This window comes from Saccostrea cucullata, unplaced genomic scaffold (genome assembly GCF_032062105.1).
Source record: "Saccostrea cucullata isolate Sc308-1 unplaced genomic scaffold, CSIRO_AGI_Scuc_v1 ctg501, whole genome shotgun sequence".
Classification (NCBI taxonomy): domain Eukaryota; kingdom Metazoa; phylum Mollusca; class Bivalvia; order Ostreida; family Ostreidae; genus Saccostrea; species Saccostrea cuccullata.
The window spans coordinates 577,530-592,969 of record NW_026935502.1 but is presented as its reverse complement, the minus strand read 5'-3'; the positions used below and the strand labels follow the sequence as shown (position 1 = coordinate 592,969).

The window sequence follows — 15,440 nt, the reverse complement described above, 5'->3', positions numbered from 1 at the left end:
TTTTATAAAGGTATCTTTCCTTCAGGGATTATTGTAGCAGCAATGAAGTGACCCTTTCTGATTTTATTAAATTTTAATTCCATACGATCTCCGAAATTGTACAAAATAGATGGTTCATAACGATGAAATTTAGACAAAATTAATCTGTTTTTAGATTCGATTTTGTTATACCCCTCCCGTTTAAGGTAAAATGTAACAGGTAAAATACAACTAAATTTACTAGTCATCTTTCACAGCTGCATTGATAGATCCCGCGTGATGTTACGAGACTTTCCCTTGAAATTTAGGATAAGCTCAGATAAAATGATTTTTTGCATCTGACAGCATAGAACCACAACCCAACGCCATCAGCGGACTCCTTTTTTTGGTTTCAATTTTCAGTTGGGCCCAGATGAAATCTACGTATTTGGCTTTTTTTTCTAGGTTTGCTTGGGTCTTCCGGTCCTCAAAAGGTCCCTATGGGCTCCAATCAAGAGCCCGTTTTGTGATATCCGGAAATGGGATGCCTTTTTTTGTTTTCTGAATGACTCAGTCAACCATATATTCATGATCATCAGAAATATAGTTGATGTGAGTATACAACCCTGACGTACTCCTTTTTTGACAATAAAAGTATCCGTGTGATTATCAATCTGAATTATGTGACAAGTTAATCATACAAATTCCAGAGAATTTCGGCGACCTGACATACCGGTAATAACTCTGTCGTCCGCTTGGCTCAGTTGTATAGAGCGTCTGCTCAAAAGTTGCCATGTAAAAATATATTACAATGTATTTACACAACCATTGATAAATGTGCATATCTACATAGATATTATTGTAATATCATACTAGTAAATCAATATTAATCATTATCATAATAAACTAAGTAATTGTATCAATTTATATACACTACTATTTTGATAATAATATTTTTTAAATATATTTCTTCCTTAAATTTTCATATGTTGGACATTATAAAATGAAATGAAATTCATCTTCAATTTCAAATAAGGAGTTGATCTTTTCGTCGCCGGTTGGTCATTGATAATTAAATAGTACGTAAAAAGAAGGAAATATATATTCATTAATAATTCCAATCTTCATTGTATCTATTGAATTCCTGTGTTTTGATTGGAATAAAAATTTTTACACATCGATAAATTTTTTTTTTCACTCAGAACTACTTTTTTGACTAAGCTTCTACATGTAGTTTATCGTATAAACAACGAAAGCAGTTATTTATTGTCTGTTTTGGATAAATTATAAATACAAGAAACTTCATATTTAATTAATTAAAACAAAACTGGCGACATGCTAGGCTGCCCAGCTGACGGACGCCATAAAAATGTTAATGTCACTGTTCGATCACGAGTGTGAATTTTAAAGATCGCTGTCTCAACGTTCATAATACGAAGTAATCAACTCAGTTTGTATCGTTTAGACAAAAAGAAACGTACCTCAAACTCTTGCCCTATAAGCATCAAATTCATATTTACTTTCTATATTGTTCCTCAATCTTTGAACAAACAAGTGCAAATCGAAGGCGTCGTCGGTCTGCAACTTTCGCTATGAGAGTTGTCGTTTATGTCAATATGGCCATGGTCAAGGACTAAGTAATTGTATTAATATTTGTTGACTTAAACAATACGATAAGTCTTTATAAGTTTATTTATCGATTGTTTTGACAATAATATTTTTCGAAATTCATATCGATTGCTTTCCTTTGCGGTAAAATGTATTCCTACGCCGTCCAGAACTAACGGATTGTATGGAGGCCTCAAAGAGAAATAATTTGAATATTTTTAAGAATTTGATATTGGAATTATAAGAATTAAATGTTCATTTTGAAAAATTTATCGATGTGTAAACTCACATTTTATAAAACTTAACATAAAAGTGCTTCGCACTTTTATTCAGTTTGAGGAAATAATATATATTTTTCATTTAATATAATAAATTCTACTCCCTAATAACGAATTCCATATAATTGTCTCACCTTCACTATTACGGAGATTCAGATCCTATGGAATTCTACCCTCTCCTTTCATAAAAAAGCCATTCCTTCATTAGTCCAAACTGTGCTCGCAAAAGGGTTACAGATAATACGTTTTGAAAACCTAAATAATGTTATATTTGAAAGTTTATTACACAAAATAACACATTTTTTAATTACAGTAGTCGAATTTCTATTAACAAGTGATCATGAATGTGATAATTTTACTGATAGTATGACAACTGTTTAAGTAGATGATAATACCTTTATATATAATATGAAGAGATATACATGCATTATGTTAGGTATGTCATATCTTTGACAAAAATACTTGAGTATGTACCGATTAGAAAATAAACCACAAATTCAATCTGTAACACTGTACTTTTTTGTTCTAGTAAATTGCTTAAAATTTTACTGTTTTTTTCAATCTGCAAAATAATTATGTAACATTATACATATCATTTATTAAACATGACAGAACATCTAAAATGTGTTAATTTTTGCAATGATCATTAAGATCAACTTTAGAAAACGAATTCAAAGTTTTCAATGTTTATTTAATATGGCGCCTTATGTACGTTTTACTTTGTGAATGAATATTTATGGCAAGAAAATGAAATATTTGGCGTTCAATGTAGTGGGGGTTTTAATAAAGGTTGTACAACTAGAATTAATATAGATGATATAACTGCAGCAAATAAAAAAATCCAGAAGAGAACTCTGTCCATCACGTGAGCGACAAACTGCCACTCGTGTACGATCCCCTGATGGTTCTCTTCGTAGTCCTGTTTCTCCACTAACAGTTTTAAATGATTCGTAATCTTCTGATGTGTTTTGTCTTTATCCATTTCAATATGATATTTATCATTCTGGTAATTATTTATTGTGTTATTGGAATTTTGTTGCAAATTTCCATTACATGTACTCGTGGTGTTTCCATTTTCTACGTTTTCAAAAAAAGTCGTTAAACACATGTCGTCTTTGCGGAATTCGTCGACAAAAGGCTGTGGAATCTGGGACTGACGCATACACATGAATCTTGATAAAATATCCACACACAAAAACCGCAGCCATCTTGGCACTGGTCGCTGATGTGGGCCCACGTGATGTAACTGAAGAACAAACACTGTTAGAATAATGGATAATGACGTCATTCCCATCGTCACGGTCAAATAAATACCTGCAATATAAAGTGTACAATAGTTTTTCTCTCACTGCATATCTTCTTGAATTACTGAAACTGGTCTAAAATTATAGGTATTATCTTTATTCTGTTTAAATCTTTTTTTCTTCTTGAAATGCACTGATTTCATTTACTTTAAACGTATGAGATTAACGCGCGCTTTATTGAAATTCTACGATCCATATAAATCATTTTTGCTGTCTACATTTTTATCAAAAGTTTCTGCATTCTCAATTTAAATTGTACAGGTATCCAAGCACTTTTCACAGAAAGACTTTTAAATATATATACCTACAATGAAACTATAGTGACGTTATTTGAAATGATAGTTACCAATCAAAGGAACGAATTCAGATGTGGCTGGCATATTTTCAGCAATTAGTAGCATGAACACAGAGAAAGCGAGTAAGACCGTAATGCCTAGGGTGATCTTCTCTCCGCTGTCAGGGGGCAGCCAGAAACCAAGTAAACTCAGAATCGTGAGCCACAAACAAGGGAAAATTATATTGAACAAGTAGTAAAGCGTCTTTCTGCGCATGATTATTGTAAACGTCACGTCCGGGTATGGAATATTACAACACTGGTATATGACCTCGTTTCGAACTCCATAAATTGAGATGAGTTCCCATTCCCCGCTGTAGACATAATTTGACAGATCGACCTGAGCCGTTCTATTTGTTATATCTACTTGAAATCCATCATATGTCCAGGAACCAAACTTCATCTTACATATTTGGTCGTCAAAGGGAAAGAATGTGATGTCGATCTTACAGGAGCTTCGGAACTTGGCTGGAGGAGGCCAGAAGACATTTCCATCATAACGAACCATTGCCTTACTCTGCATATATCCAGAAGTGTAATCATCAGCGCTGAAAAATGGAAAGTTTCGCATTTTAAAATGTAAGATACTTGCAAAATCAGAAAAAAAAATTATAATAGTAGACATTTTTACGTTACCTATTATACAATACTATGTCCGGAAGCCAGATTTTATCACAAGGCATACGCAAAGTCTCAAGTCCATTATAATCTGAGGGATCCCAAATTAACCGTTCATCTTGCCATTCCTGTAGTATGCAAACAAACAATTACAGATAATACGAATACTTTATATTAAATACATATTTTAAGGTATATTTGGCTATTGATTATAGTACATATACTAGTAGTATAGATATGGTAGAAGCATTTTTGTGTCGCCTGCAGAACAGGGTTGCACTGAGGAACCGAATTGTCGTGCGTCTTGCATGTCTATCCGTTCACTCAATCACCGATTCTCTATGTAAAGGGTCAAACAACTAACAAAGGGATGTATATTGCTTGGTTTTAAATTGCTACAAAAAAAGATTGTTGACCACCTTATCGTGCATACGTTGAACAAGCATTGTGATGTTACATCACGCAGGAATGCAATTTATAGGCAGAAAAACGCAATGCAGAAAATTAAAAAGAAAAAAAAATACAATATGTAGAATGTAATATATGTATTGCTTTCTTTTCAGTGGGGATACCCACTATTGATAATCTTGTTTGTCAATAATTTACCTCGTTTTAGAAACTTTACATACGTGGAGCACGCTCTTACGTATCGAATCAACTGAAGGAAATAAACCACGTATGCAGGTGACGAAGGTATTGCTGCACAAGTAAGGGAAGTTGACGATTAAAATGTTAAAGTCATCACGTTTATCATAGATCTTGGTTGTTAGATTACCATTAACGTCTTTAAGTAACATATCCAAATAAGAAACAGATGTGTAAGACTCTGTGGTATCTTTTATCTCAAGTTCAACGGGATATATCGTATCGACATAATAATAGCATCTATTTGTGTATACAAAATAGATGCCTTTATTTTACGAGAAAAGTATATTTGAAGGGACCTATAAACTAGTTTATAGGTCCCAAGTATTTGTTATTTGAACGTTGGCTTTTAGGGGTCGGGTTCGGTTGACACATCAAGTGTAGTATATAAAAGGTCGGGTTTGATCTTCACATTGATTTCCTTTCTCCTGAACCTTTCGAAGGTAAAGACGCATAACAATTGCTTGCAATAAAATACATGAAATTTTGTTTTGTAACTTTAAAATTTGTATGATTTTTCATTTATACATTGTTCTCAACCATTTTAACGCTGTTATTACTATTGATGTGCATTAATTATGACGGATGAGATTGGATTCAAACACTTTACAAAGCAGACGACGCGCACGCGGTTATACTAAAAAATCTTTACATATACCTTTGTATTGTTTTACGATGATGTAATGTTGGTTATTAACATTAATAACTCTCTTTTTGTTTCATACTGCTTCGAAACCCGGCAAAAGCAAACTAGAATAGGCCCTATGCATGTGAACAACAATAAGGAAACTCGGTCGGAGCTTCTCGTGGACATGGACCCAAATACAAGACTGCAAGTCAAAGAAAGGTATTGAAAATTATCTTCAAATCGTTTGGAAAACCAGACATTGAAATAAGTATAATCACAGATTAACAGTCCAGTATATCAGGTACATCAATCACCTTTGTATTGCATTAATTAGTTGAGTGTGTATACATGTATACTTGAATTGTCTTTTCCACTGTAGATTGACACCAAATTATAAGCAATGTCTGCCAGCATAGCTTTTGATGTTGCTTCTATAACTATTTGTTTAAGAAATGTTAACTTTCAAGATTAGAGGGAAAAAATGACTTTGAAAAAGAATTTTAAAAGAGAAGAGGGGGGCTAACTGGAAAAATCTAAGTACCAGAAATCAAGCGGCAAACAAAATGAAATTCAATATAACAACCAGTAAATCCTACAAATTAGGTTGCAATAAAATAATCTCCCAAAAATAGCTGCAGATCTACATTCAAATCATAAAATTTTACATTGATATCTCTCAAAAATAAGGACTTGCAGTTGCCTGAAATTTGTTTAAAACTACGGTCAAATAACCCAATAGATTGTTTTGATATGCTCTTGTAAACTAATGTTAGGTGCAGATAATACAGCAGCTTAATTTTTTCATATGTAACGTAAGAAGAATGTTTCAGACCCATTGCACATTTTCATTAAATTTCTATTTGTGAGATTATATTCAATTTTTCTTTTATAGATATTCAGGTATGTAATGTAAACAGTTGCAACATTTTGTTTGATTGTAGGAATAGCATTTGGTGAGTCTTTTAATCCAAGGAATATTAGGCATTACATAAAGCATGGCTAAGAACTATTTGGCTTAAGGCATTATCTAAAATATGGCTCAGAACAATTAGGCATTATGATTGATTTCACTGATAAGGAGACGTCACCATTGCCGGTGAAGGGCTGCAAATTTGGGCCTATGCTCGGCACTCATGGCCATTGGGCGGGGAGGGATCTTTATCGTGCCACACCTGCTGCGACACGGGGCCTCGGTTTATATGGTCTCATCCGAAGGACCGCCCCATTTAGTCGTCTTTTACGACAAGCAAGGGGGTACTGAGGACCTATTCTAACCCGGATCCCCACGGGGCATTGTGATAATATGGCTGAAAACTACTAGGCATGACGTACAACATGGCTCAACCTGGCTCAGAACTATTATTACGCATTACTTACAACATGGCTCAGAATTATTAGGCATTACTTACAGCATGACTCAGAACTGTTAGGCATTTCAACATGGCTCAAAACTATTAGGCATTAATGCCTACATTTTTCAGGCTGACATAGTATATATCTCAAGTTTGTGATGAATGTAAATAAAAAGGAGAATGAAGTACATATCTTTTTCCAGAGTAGTTTTGTGATAGATATTTAAATGCACCTAATTTTCCTAGAGTTTAGTTCTTTGTATTTATGAAATATTACTATCTAATGTTGTGAAAGCCCCTGATATTTATAAGGCAAGTGATAAGTTCAATTGCGTATCATAAATTTTATAGATTTACACTGAAATTGGGCATCCTACTCATTATAGTTGACTTCAAGAAGAAAAGAGATCTAAATTTGGGGTCGGGGAGCAATGATCCTCTGGAAAATGCCTTTCTCAAGTCTGTATTTGTTGGAGCTTTCTGGTCATTGATTCTATTTTCTAGTTATTCAATTGGAAACAAAAGGATCATTGAAATATAGTAATACAAAGGTGAAAATGAGAAGGGGGGGGGGGGGCATCTTCATCGTTAAACAACATAATGTATCAATTCATATTAATTCTTGAATGAAAAGGAAAATACAAATTACTTATATATAACCATAAACCATCCATTGCCTAAGACTGGAATTACTAGGATAGTTTTGTTTTGATCCAATAAAGTGGAAATGAAAGGTTGGAAATTGCAATATGTAATCCAAGAAATGTCAAGAATGTTTTGTAATCATTTATAAATGAATATATTTTGGTTTTTAATAATTAAAGCAAAAAAGGAATAGTCAAATCTCATTTTCTTAAACGTTTGGGACTAGGAAAAGCTTTCAGTAGAGATATTGGGTATTTGAGATGTAGGTAGACATGACCTTCCAGATCAGTTCAGGTTACTTAATATAACAGTGTTAGAAATACCAAGTTAAATTACAATTACTTCTGAATCCAAGTTAACTTATAATAAATGCAACAGAATGTATGTTGCAAATAAACTTATTTAAACTATTTGGTTATATTTACACACAAGAAGTGACACAAATAAGCAAGTTCCTTAAATCCCTAACAATGTATCAATTAATTTTCAAAAGAGTTCTCACAGAAAGTTTATATGTTTTTGGATTTTTATACAGATTGCTCAACCTTGAATGTGCATTTGACTTCATTTTTAAGATGTTTGGGTTATTAAAGTTCCTCACAGGGTGCTTTTATTTTGTAACTCTGTTCTTATTATGCGGACTTTAAAACTTAGGACTGCGCATTGTCCCTTGGGCTTGCATTTAAAACGAATTTCACTTGGTGTATGTTTTTTAATCAAAAATACTATTAAGAAGGATCAAGCACATATTGATAGCAGTACATGTAATACGTGTATTCAGGTTCATTGCATATAATAAATAAATAAATAAATAAAATAAAATATTTCCATTTGATGTAATTAATAATCAAACATCTATACCTTTAAGAATTTTAGACTTTGCTTTGCATTTTGGGCTACACAGTGGAAGAACGTGGTCATATAGAGCGGTAGAGCTCAGATGCACATACATGTATCACAGGCATTAATAATATTTATTGAAAGAATCTATGTAAGAGGGAAGGGACTTGGTCAATTAGCACATAAATAAGATTAGTCAAGTACACAAGTATTGCAAGCATGGGTAATGAAATTGCAGCCAAAAAATCCTAGTTTGAAAATGGCATCTATAAGGTGCCAAATATCTTCCTGGCAGCTTAACTGGTAAGTATGATATACAAATTGGAATTCTAGTAAATTTGTTACATGTTTCAGCTAATGTATCTTTTGTAGGAATATCATTAAACAAGACCAGTATGCTTCCAAAATGATAGTATTGTCTTTTACAGGCATTTGTAACCATCACTAAATAGTGCTGTACCTTCTTGTAATTGAATATGATTAAGAATTTCAAATTGCTCTGCTTCAATTGGCTAATTAGAGAGTGAATGAGTCGTCTTCGGAGATATAAAATTTGTTTTTTTCAAACAGCAGGACATGGCTTTCCTAGCAATTTTTAAACAGGAATTATGATATAGGTAGTTCTCTTGAGTGAAACTCCCCCTATTTGGTTTTAAAAAAACCCAGATCTTTAATTTTGATTAACTACAACCATTTACGTCTAACTTGCCTTGAATAATGGAGAAACGAAAAATTATGGTGGTAAAGAGCATTGCAAGGTTGCTCAGACATTTAGAAGGAAATTAATAGACAGGTAAGTTTCTACAAGACAAAGCTTTATTAGGCATTGAGGAACTAGGTGAGATACATCACATTTGGTAAGATTTGATTGCCTTATGTGTTGTAAAACCTTTTCTAAATTAAGGGAAATTCAAAATACTTTAATCTAAGTCTGCTGAAGGATATGCACATCTAGGAATCAAGATATGTGCAAGGATCTAGCTGGGAAGGGGGGTCTTGGCAGTATTGGTTGTGGTCCAGTTGACTTGCTTTGCTTCCCCCCAATGTGTGGGGTGACTGCTAGCTGTGCCAACTTGCAGCCATGTGGCGTCTGCGCACACCAAGTCAACTGATAACTGAATGTTTGTGTGAAACTTGTAATAAACTGTCACCTTGTTGAAATGCTAATGCTAGTGTAAACTAAGCTAATAAGCTTACTCTTGGTGACAGTAATATATATACTTTAGAACTGTACTACATCGTACAGGTTTGAAATATGAAAAATGTTGATATTTGAAGTTTGAGATGTTTGATCTATGAAGTTTGAGATATTAATGATATATGATATGCAAGATTTTATAAAATAAGTTGATATGCTTGATATTTGGAATTTGAGATATGACTTATTGATTGATTGAATGAATGATTGATTGATTGATTGATTTGAACAGTTTGTATGTGTGCTGACCCTCCGCGGTTAACCCGGGACGGTTAGATTGTTGATGTTTGAATTTGGTGGGTTCGCCCAATTGAAATGGCGTCCCACAATTTTGTACTGTGCCACGGCCAATACTCGCCACAATAAATAAATATAAATTCTATATTGAGTTTTGTGTCATTTTTCTCTGTATAAATAATGGAAAATAACAATTGTTGATTGAAATACGTCCTCGATATATCTAAATGTCGAGTTGAAGGATATAGCAAGTTGTTTTTTTTTACCTTTTCACGTATAAGATTATGGACTATTAATTTTTATTTATTTTATTTTATTAAATACAGAAAGATACATGGTTTTCATATTGCCCCTCAATCTTTTAGTACGCGATTTTAAACATGGATCTGATACATTTAATCTATTCTGACAAAGTGTCAACGTCTTCTTTTTCATATCTGGTCCATTGTCTGACTTAATCTTCAACAGAATTCATAATATTTATGAAATTCCGAAGCCAGTTGAAGGATCGGTGTTTCCTATATTTAGGACCTTTTAAAAATACGTGATGGAAGATCCCCATGTCTCAAAATTGTCTGACCAAGTCTCGTGTATTAGAACTATGTATAAAACGAGGCATGCTTCTAATGAATAATAATGATCAAGGTTGTCCAAAATTTTATTGAAATAGGTATTGCTCTTCAAAATATATGTTTTTTTGTTATATTTTAAAAAAAGTTCTTATTTTATAAGATGATGGACATTATTACTGTCTAGTTTTTGAGGCCATATTTTTTTGTTTTCTATAAAGATAGAGTTACATTCAACTGTAATATGTTTTATAAATGAATTGTTTAAGAGCAGCAGATCATTTGCCCTATTTGTTTTATAATAATTATTTAATCAAATATCATGGTTATGATTATGCCGTGGCCATTAAACAGTTTCACTATCTAAGGTATTTAAAGTATTTTATTGGATTTCTTTATGTAAAAAAAATCAAACAGATATTAATAATTATAAAAAAAAATACGTGTACTTTTATTCTTTTCAAATGGGTCGACATGTAATCAAGAATTTAATAATTCGATAACAGTATCAAATAAAAAAAATGCTTCCATGCAAATACAAGAAAAGCGTGGTTTTTATTTCACAACTGGTATAAAATCATGATAAACTGCTAATCTTAAGTCGCCAAAAACCTGACCCTAGGATTTGTTTTGGGCGAATGTGTTTATTTAATTGCAAAAAAGTGAAAATGTTACATCTTTTAATGATTACACAAAAATTTTAGAACTTTCTCTAGAGTTAAGTTTATCGCCATGTTTTTTTTCTCATTTTGTTAACATTTCTTTGGCTTAAAATAATTTCCCCTCTTTTTATTTTATCCCTCGATAAGATAGTTATTTACGTAATAAAACCGGTTATCACGTCAGGTATATATATATTTCCTGACAATTGAGTGACACAAAGAAAACATTTCAAAGTGATCAAAGCAAGTCTCAGAATGTAAAAAATTATATAAACTCAACTTCTTTGGTGGTTTTAGACTTCAAATGCTTCAGGGTGATCGAAGGAAAACCCGGAAACATGAATATGTACTTCAGTATCTTTGGTTTGTGATAGGCATCATTCAATTAGTTCAACGTCAAGATTTTTCATTCATAAGGAGACGCCAACACTTGCCAGTGAAGGGTTACAAATTTATACCTATATCTGGCAATCAGCGTCATTGAAGTGAGGGATCTTTCCAACACCTTCTGCGACAAAGGACCTCGGTTTATACATCTGAAGGACTGGTCACCATCCGCTGTGCATTCGAACCTGTGACGTAAGGATCAACTTCGTATTCCTCAACTCTAGAGCAGGTCCAATGTCGCAGTAGGGCTGGAACGAAGAAGATCCATCACTACTCAATGACCCTCGGTGCCGAGTATAGGTCACAAATATACAGTCTTCTACCGGCAAGTGGAGGTGTCTCATTATGCCTGAAAAAATCTAGAAGGAGACGTTAAAGAAAACAAAAAGAATCAAAGAATGGAGGCGTACAAGGCAAGGACAATCCCCCGCTTTGAGAAAAGACATTTCTCAATTCTTAAAAATGTATTTTTCAAAATTATATTGTTTATATAATCTTTTTCACATTTAATTCTGTATTTCATTGTTTTATTATTTTATTAATAATTTATTTTTCACTCATGTTTTTAAAGATACGTTAAAAAAAAAAAAGAAAAAAAAAAGAAAAAAAAAAAAAGCTTCACGCATGATTCGAACTCTCTCTGTAGCGCAGACCGACTGCTTTAACCACTACGCTACGAAGTCTATATATGCATTATCAACGTTTGTCAGTGTGATTTAAATGAACGGGTTTGTAGAAGCGTAAATTTTTTCAGAAATTTTCGATTTTCATATAGAATGGGTTCAGATTCCATTTTTTGGACGAATGAAATGGAATTCGCATTTACGTTTCCATCATTTAAGCGTTAATGAAGAATGGAGACTTGACCCATTCATGTTCAAAATTCATTTTTTATAGCTCTAGTAAACCCATTTTCCACTAAATATGCTCAACGGTCAACTTTGAAAAATAGTTTTATCAAATAATAAGTCGTTCAGTAAAATAAATTGATAAAATGTTTTGAAGATGACATTACTGAGAACATGATTTTAGAAAAATATAACTTTTCTGTGAATTTTGAAAATTGAGAAATATTTTGTCTCAGAGAGGGGGATTGTGCACGTCTTATACGCCCTCTTTCTTTTCATTTTGTTGGTACCTGTAAAACAAGTATATTTAGAAAATTCTTGACACAGATAATATGAAATATATTTTAATGAAAATTTCATAATATGAAAGCCCTGTGTTTTCTCTTTCAAAAGATATAACCAATAAATCAAGGTAACGAAGTAAAATACCATTGCAAATTTGGAAATAGTTTTTCACAGGCAATGTTCATGTGAAATCTGAAAACCCTTTCTTAAATCATTCAAAACAGATGACAAAATTCAAAGTTTCTTGAAGGACAGACTGACAAACGGACAGAATGAGATTTAATGTCCCCTCGCTTTCCCGAAAGTTTAAAAATTCTTACAATACACTTGTAGTACACCATAAGGGATTGATACATGTTCGAACCGTAAATTGAGTGAAAAAGGAAAAAAAAAGTTTTTCTAACCAATATCCAAGAAACAATAAAAACAGAAGGGATAGATGTACCTGTTCTAACCAGACCCTGGCAAAATGAAATGCAGTGATGCCTGCTTTAACCATACATAACTAGAAAAAATATATACTTGATCTTACCATTAATAAATAAACTTTAAAAATAAAACAAATAAATACCTGTTCTAACCATACGCCATACACTTGTAGAAAACATAAAATGGATAGATTACCTGTTCCAATAATACACTCCTAGAAAACATAAAATGGATAGAGTACCTGCACTAATCATACACCTCTATAAAACAAAGGGGGAGGGGGTAGATTACTAGTTCTAACCATACACTTCTAGAAAACACAGAATGGGTAGACTACCTGTTTTAACCATACATTACAAGAAAGCATAAAATGGATAGATTACCTGTTATAAAAAATGCAATTCTAGAAAAGATAAAATGGATAGATTATCTGCTCTAACCAAACACCTTTAAAAAACATAAAAAGGATAGAGTACCTGTTCTAACCATACACTTCTAGAAAACATAAAATGGATAGAGTACCTGTTCTAATCATACACTTCTAGAAAACATAAAATGGAAAGATTACCTGTTCTAACCATACACTGGTAGTGAGCACTTGGTTGACCTCGTCCTAAAACGAAAAAAAAAAAAAACATTGGTCTTTTTTTTATTATGCATGAGAACTGACACATAAATCATAGCGTCAAAAAAAAAAAATACCATTATCACAAAGGTAGAACAATAAACATTTAGAATTATGTTCTTTTTATCGGGTTTTCATATATTATTATCCATAAAATAACACGAGCAATATCTTATCAAGAAAAAAACGATTACGAATTGGTTCTTTCCAATTAAATGTAATAGCATTTCTTGCAAGAAAAAGAAACAAAATAATTTTTAAAAAACATGTCTGATATAGAAATCCAAAAATTGGTAAACATAAACATCTGCAATGTAATAAATTATTCTATTAACTTTATTTTGAAACATTATGGAAACTTAAAACAGGATGTCTGAATAATACCAATTTATAATTTCTAGAACTTTGAAATTATTACTTTAAATGGATAAGTAATTCAAGGTTTGATTTTATTCTCAGTGTCTTGGTGAATGGTTAGCGGATGGTCAAAAGACGTCTTTTTTTCCAATAATAAAAGGATACACAAATAATGCATAAAAGTAATACAGCAAGGGACACATAAAAAATAAAGAAACTAAAACTAAATTAGACACATAAAAGTGATTGATTTGTCTTCGAGGACCAAGAAATTGTTTTTGATTTCATTTTTATTCCACTTAATGTTATTGGCTTTTGAGCTTTTAGTGTTGAGCAGAGTAATGTTTTCCCAATATGAAGTTCACAATATGAAGTGCAAGAATAATCATTATCCAGAAATAACTAAAAATCACACACACACACACATGGAAAGGAGAAACCCAAAAGAAATCTGGTTGAAAAATTAAACAAAACTGAATAAATGTAGATAATATCTCACGGTTTCGGCTGCCATTTTCGCGTGAAGCTTTTTTTTTTTAAAATTAATTTATTTTTTATTTTAAGTGTGACAACATTTTCCCGAATTGTGATGCTATATTACTTTATTTCAATAAAAAATAATATGGATATACACTAGACAAAATTGCTAACGCACCATTTGTTAATTCTAATTTGTGAATTGAGCATGTGTAAGGTCGGTGCTAATGTATATAATAGGTCATTTTTTCCAAAACAGTGGGATTGAAAAATGTTTTGGTATCATGAAAAGACCCGTAAATGACCTTCTTGCCCGAAAACCAATTTCCAGCTGTGCACTGCGCACCATTTTTACCCAGATATGAAACTCATGATCACTAAGGGTGATCTGCGAGGTTGTCACAGGAGTAGTCCCCAAGTTATATATCAAATAACAAACAGTAATTGACTCTTCTATCGCCTAGTAATAACCCAGTGCCTTAATGTCCATACCAAATCCACTCAACTCAGTTTTGTGGAACCATTTTCAACTTATTGTATGCTGCTAACCTAATGCCGTGACAATCTATAGTAAACATTTTCATGTTTGTTAACCTATTTGGAACAATTTTTCATGAGTGAAATTTTTTATTTTTTACAGATTTCTCTAAAGGAACCCCTTATAGACGCCATACTGTCTGCTTTAGAGTCAAACGCCGCATATGGTGTAACCTTTTCTGAGTTTTTAATTAGTACAAATGGGAAGAACACAAATACAAAGAAAAAATAAAAAAAAAATTTCACCTAAAATTGAAGAGACACGATTTTAATTTTTTCCATGAATTGGTCACACTTCAGTAAACTTTGTAGTTATTTATAAGGTTTGACATTAACATGCCTTATTTCTTATCAAAGTAACATATTTATATATCAAATACATCATAAACAGGTTTTTAAAAGTAAAATATCAATTCTCTTGGGTGGTGCGTTTGCAATTTTGTCCAGTGTATATGCGAAAATATTTTCGCGCCAAATAAGCTGAAAGTAAAGTTCTCGCAAATGACAGGCGATTTACAGTAGCTGCTTCCGGCTGCATTAAGTGTCTGTTGCAAAAGTTCAACCTTAGTGAATACTTTACCTGCCTCCTGCTAAAACTTTTTGATCGGCAATGTACCAA

At 32.5% G+C, this 15,440-nt stretch overlaps 1 protein-coding gene across 3 annotated transcripts in view; it reads right to left on the bottom strand.

The window, feature by feature from the left end:
• Window positions 1-2,049: 2,049 nt before the first annotated feature.
• The window catches only part of LOC134243045 (neuronal acetylcholine receptor subunit alpha-10-like), a 63,919-nt gene continuing 50,528 nt past the window's right edge, over window positions 2,050-15,440 (bottom strand). For all 3 annotated transcript variants that reach the window (XM_062725265.1, XM_062725263.1, XM_062725266.1), the window contains 4 exons: window positions 13,394-13,438; window positions 4,119-4,228; window positions 3,495-4,030; window positions 2,050-3,158 (listed from right to left, as the gene is read on the bottom strand). In XM_062725265.1, coding sequence (XP_062581249.1) covers window positions 2,608-3,158; window positions 3,495-4,030; window positions 4,119-4,228; window positions 13,394-13,438 — 1,242 coding nt within the window. In that variant the 3' untranslated portion in view covers window positions 2,050-2,607. The remainder of the gene's footprint in view (window positions 3,159-3,494; window positions 4,031-4,118; window positions 4,229-13,393; window positions 13,439-15,440) is intronic.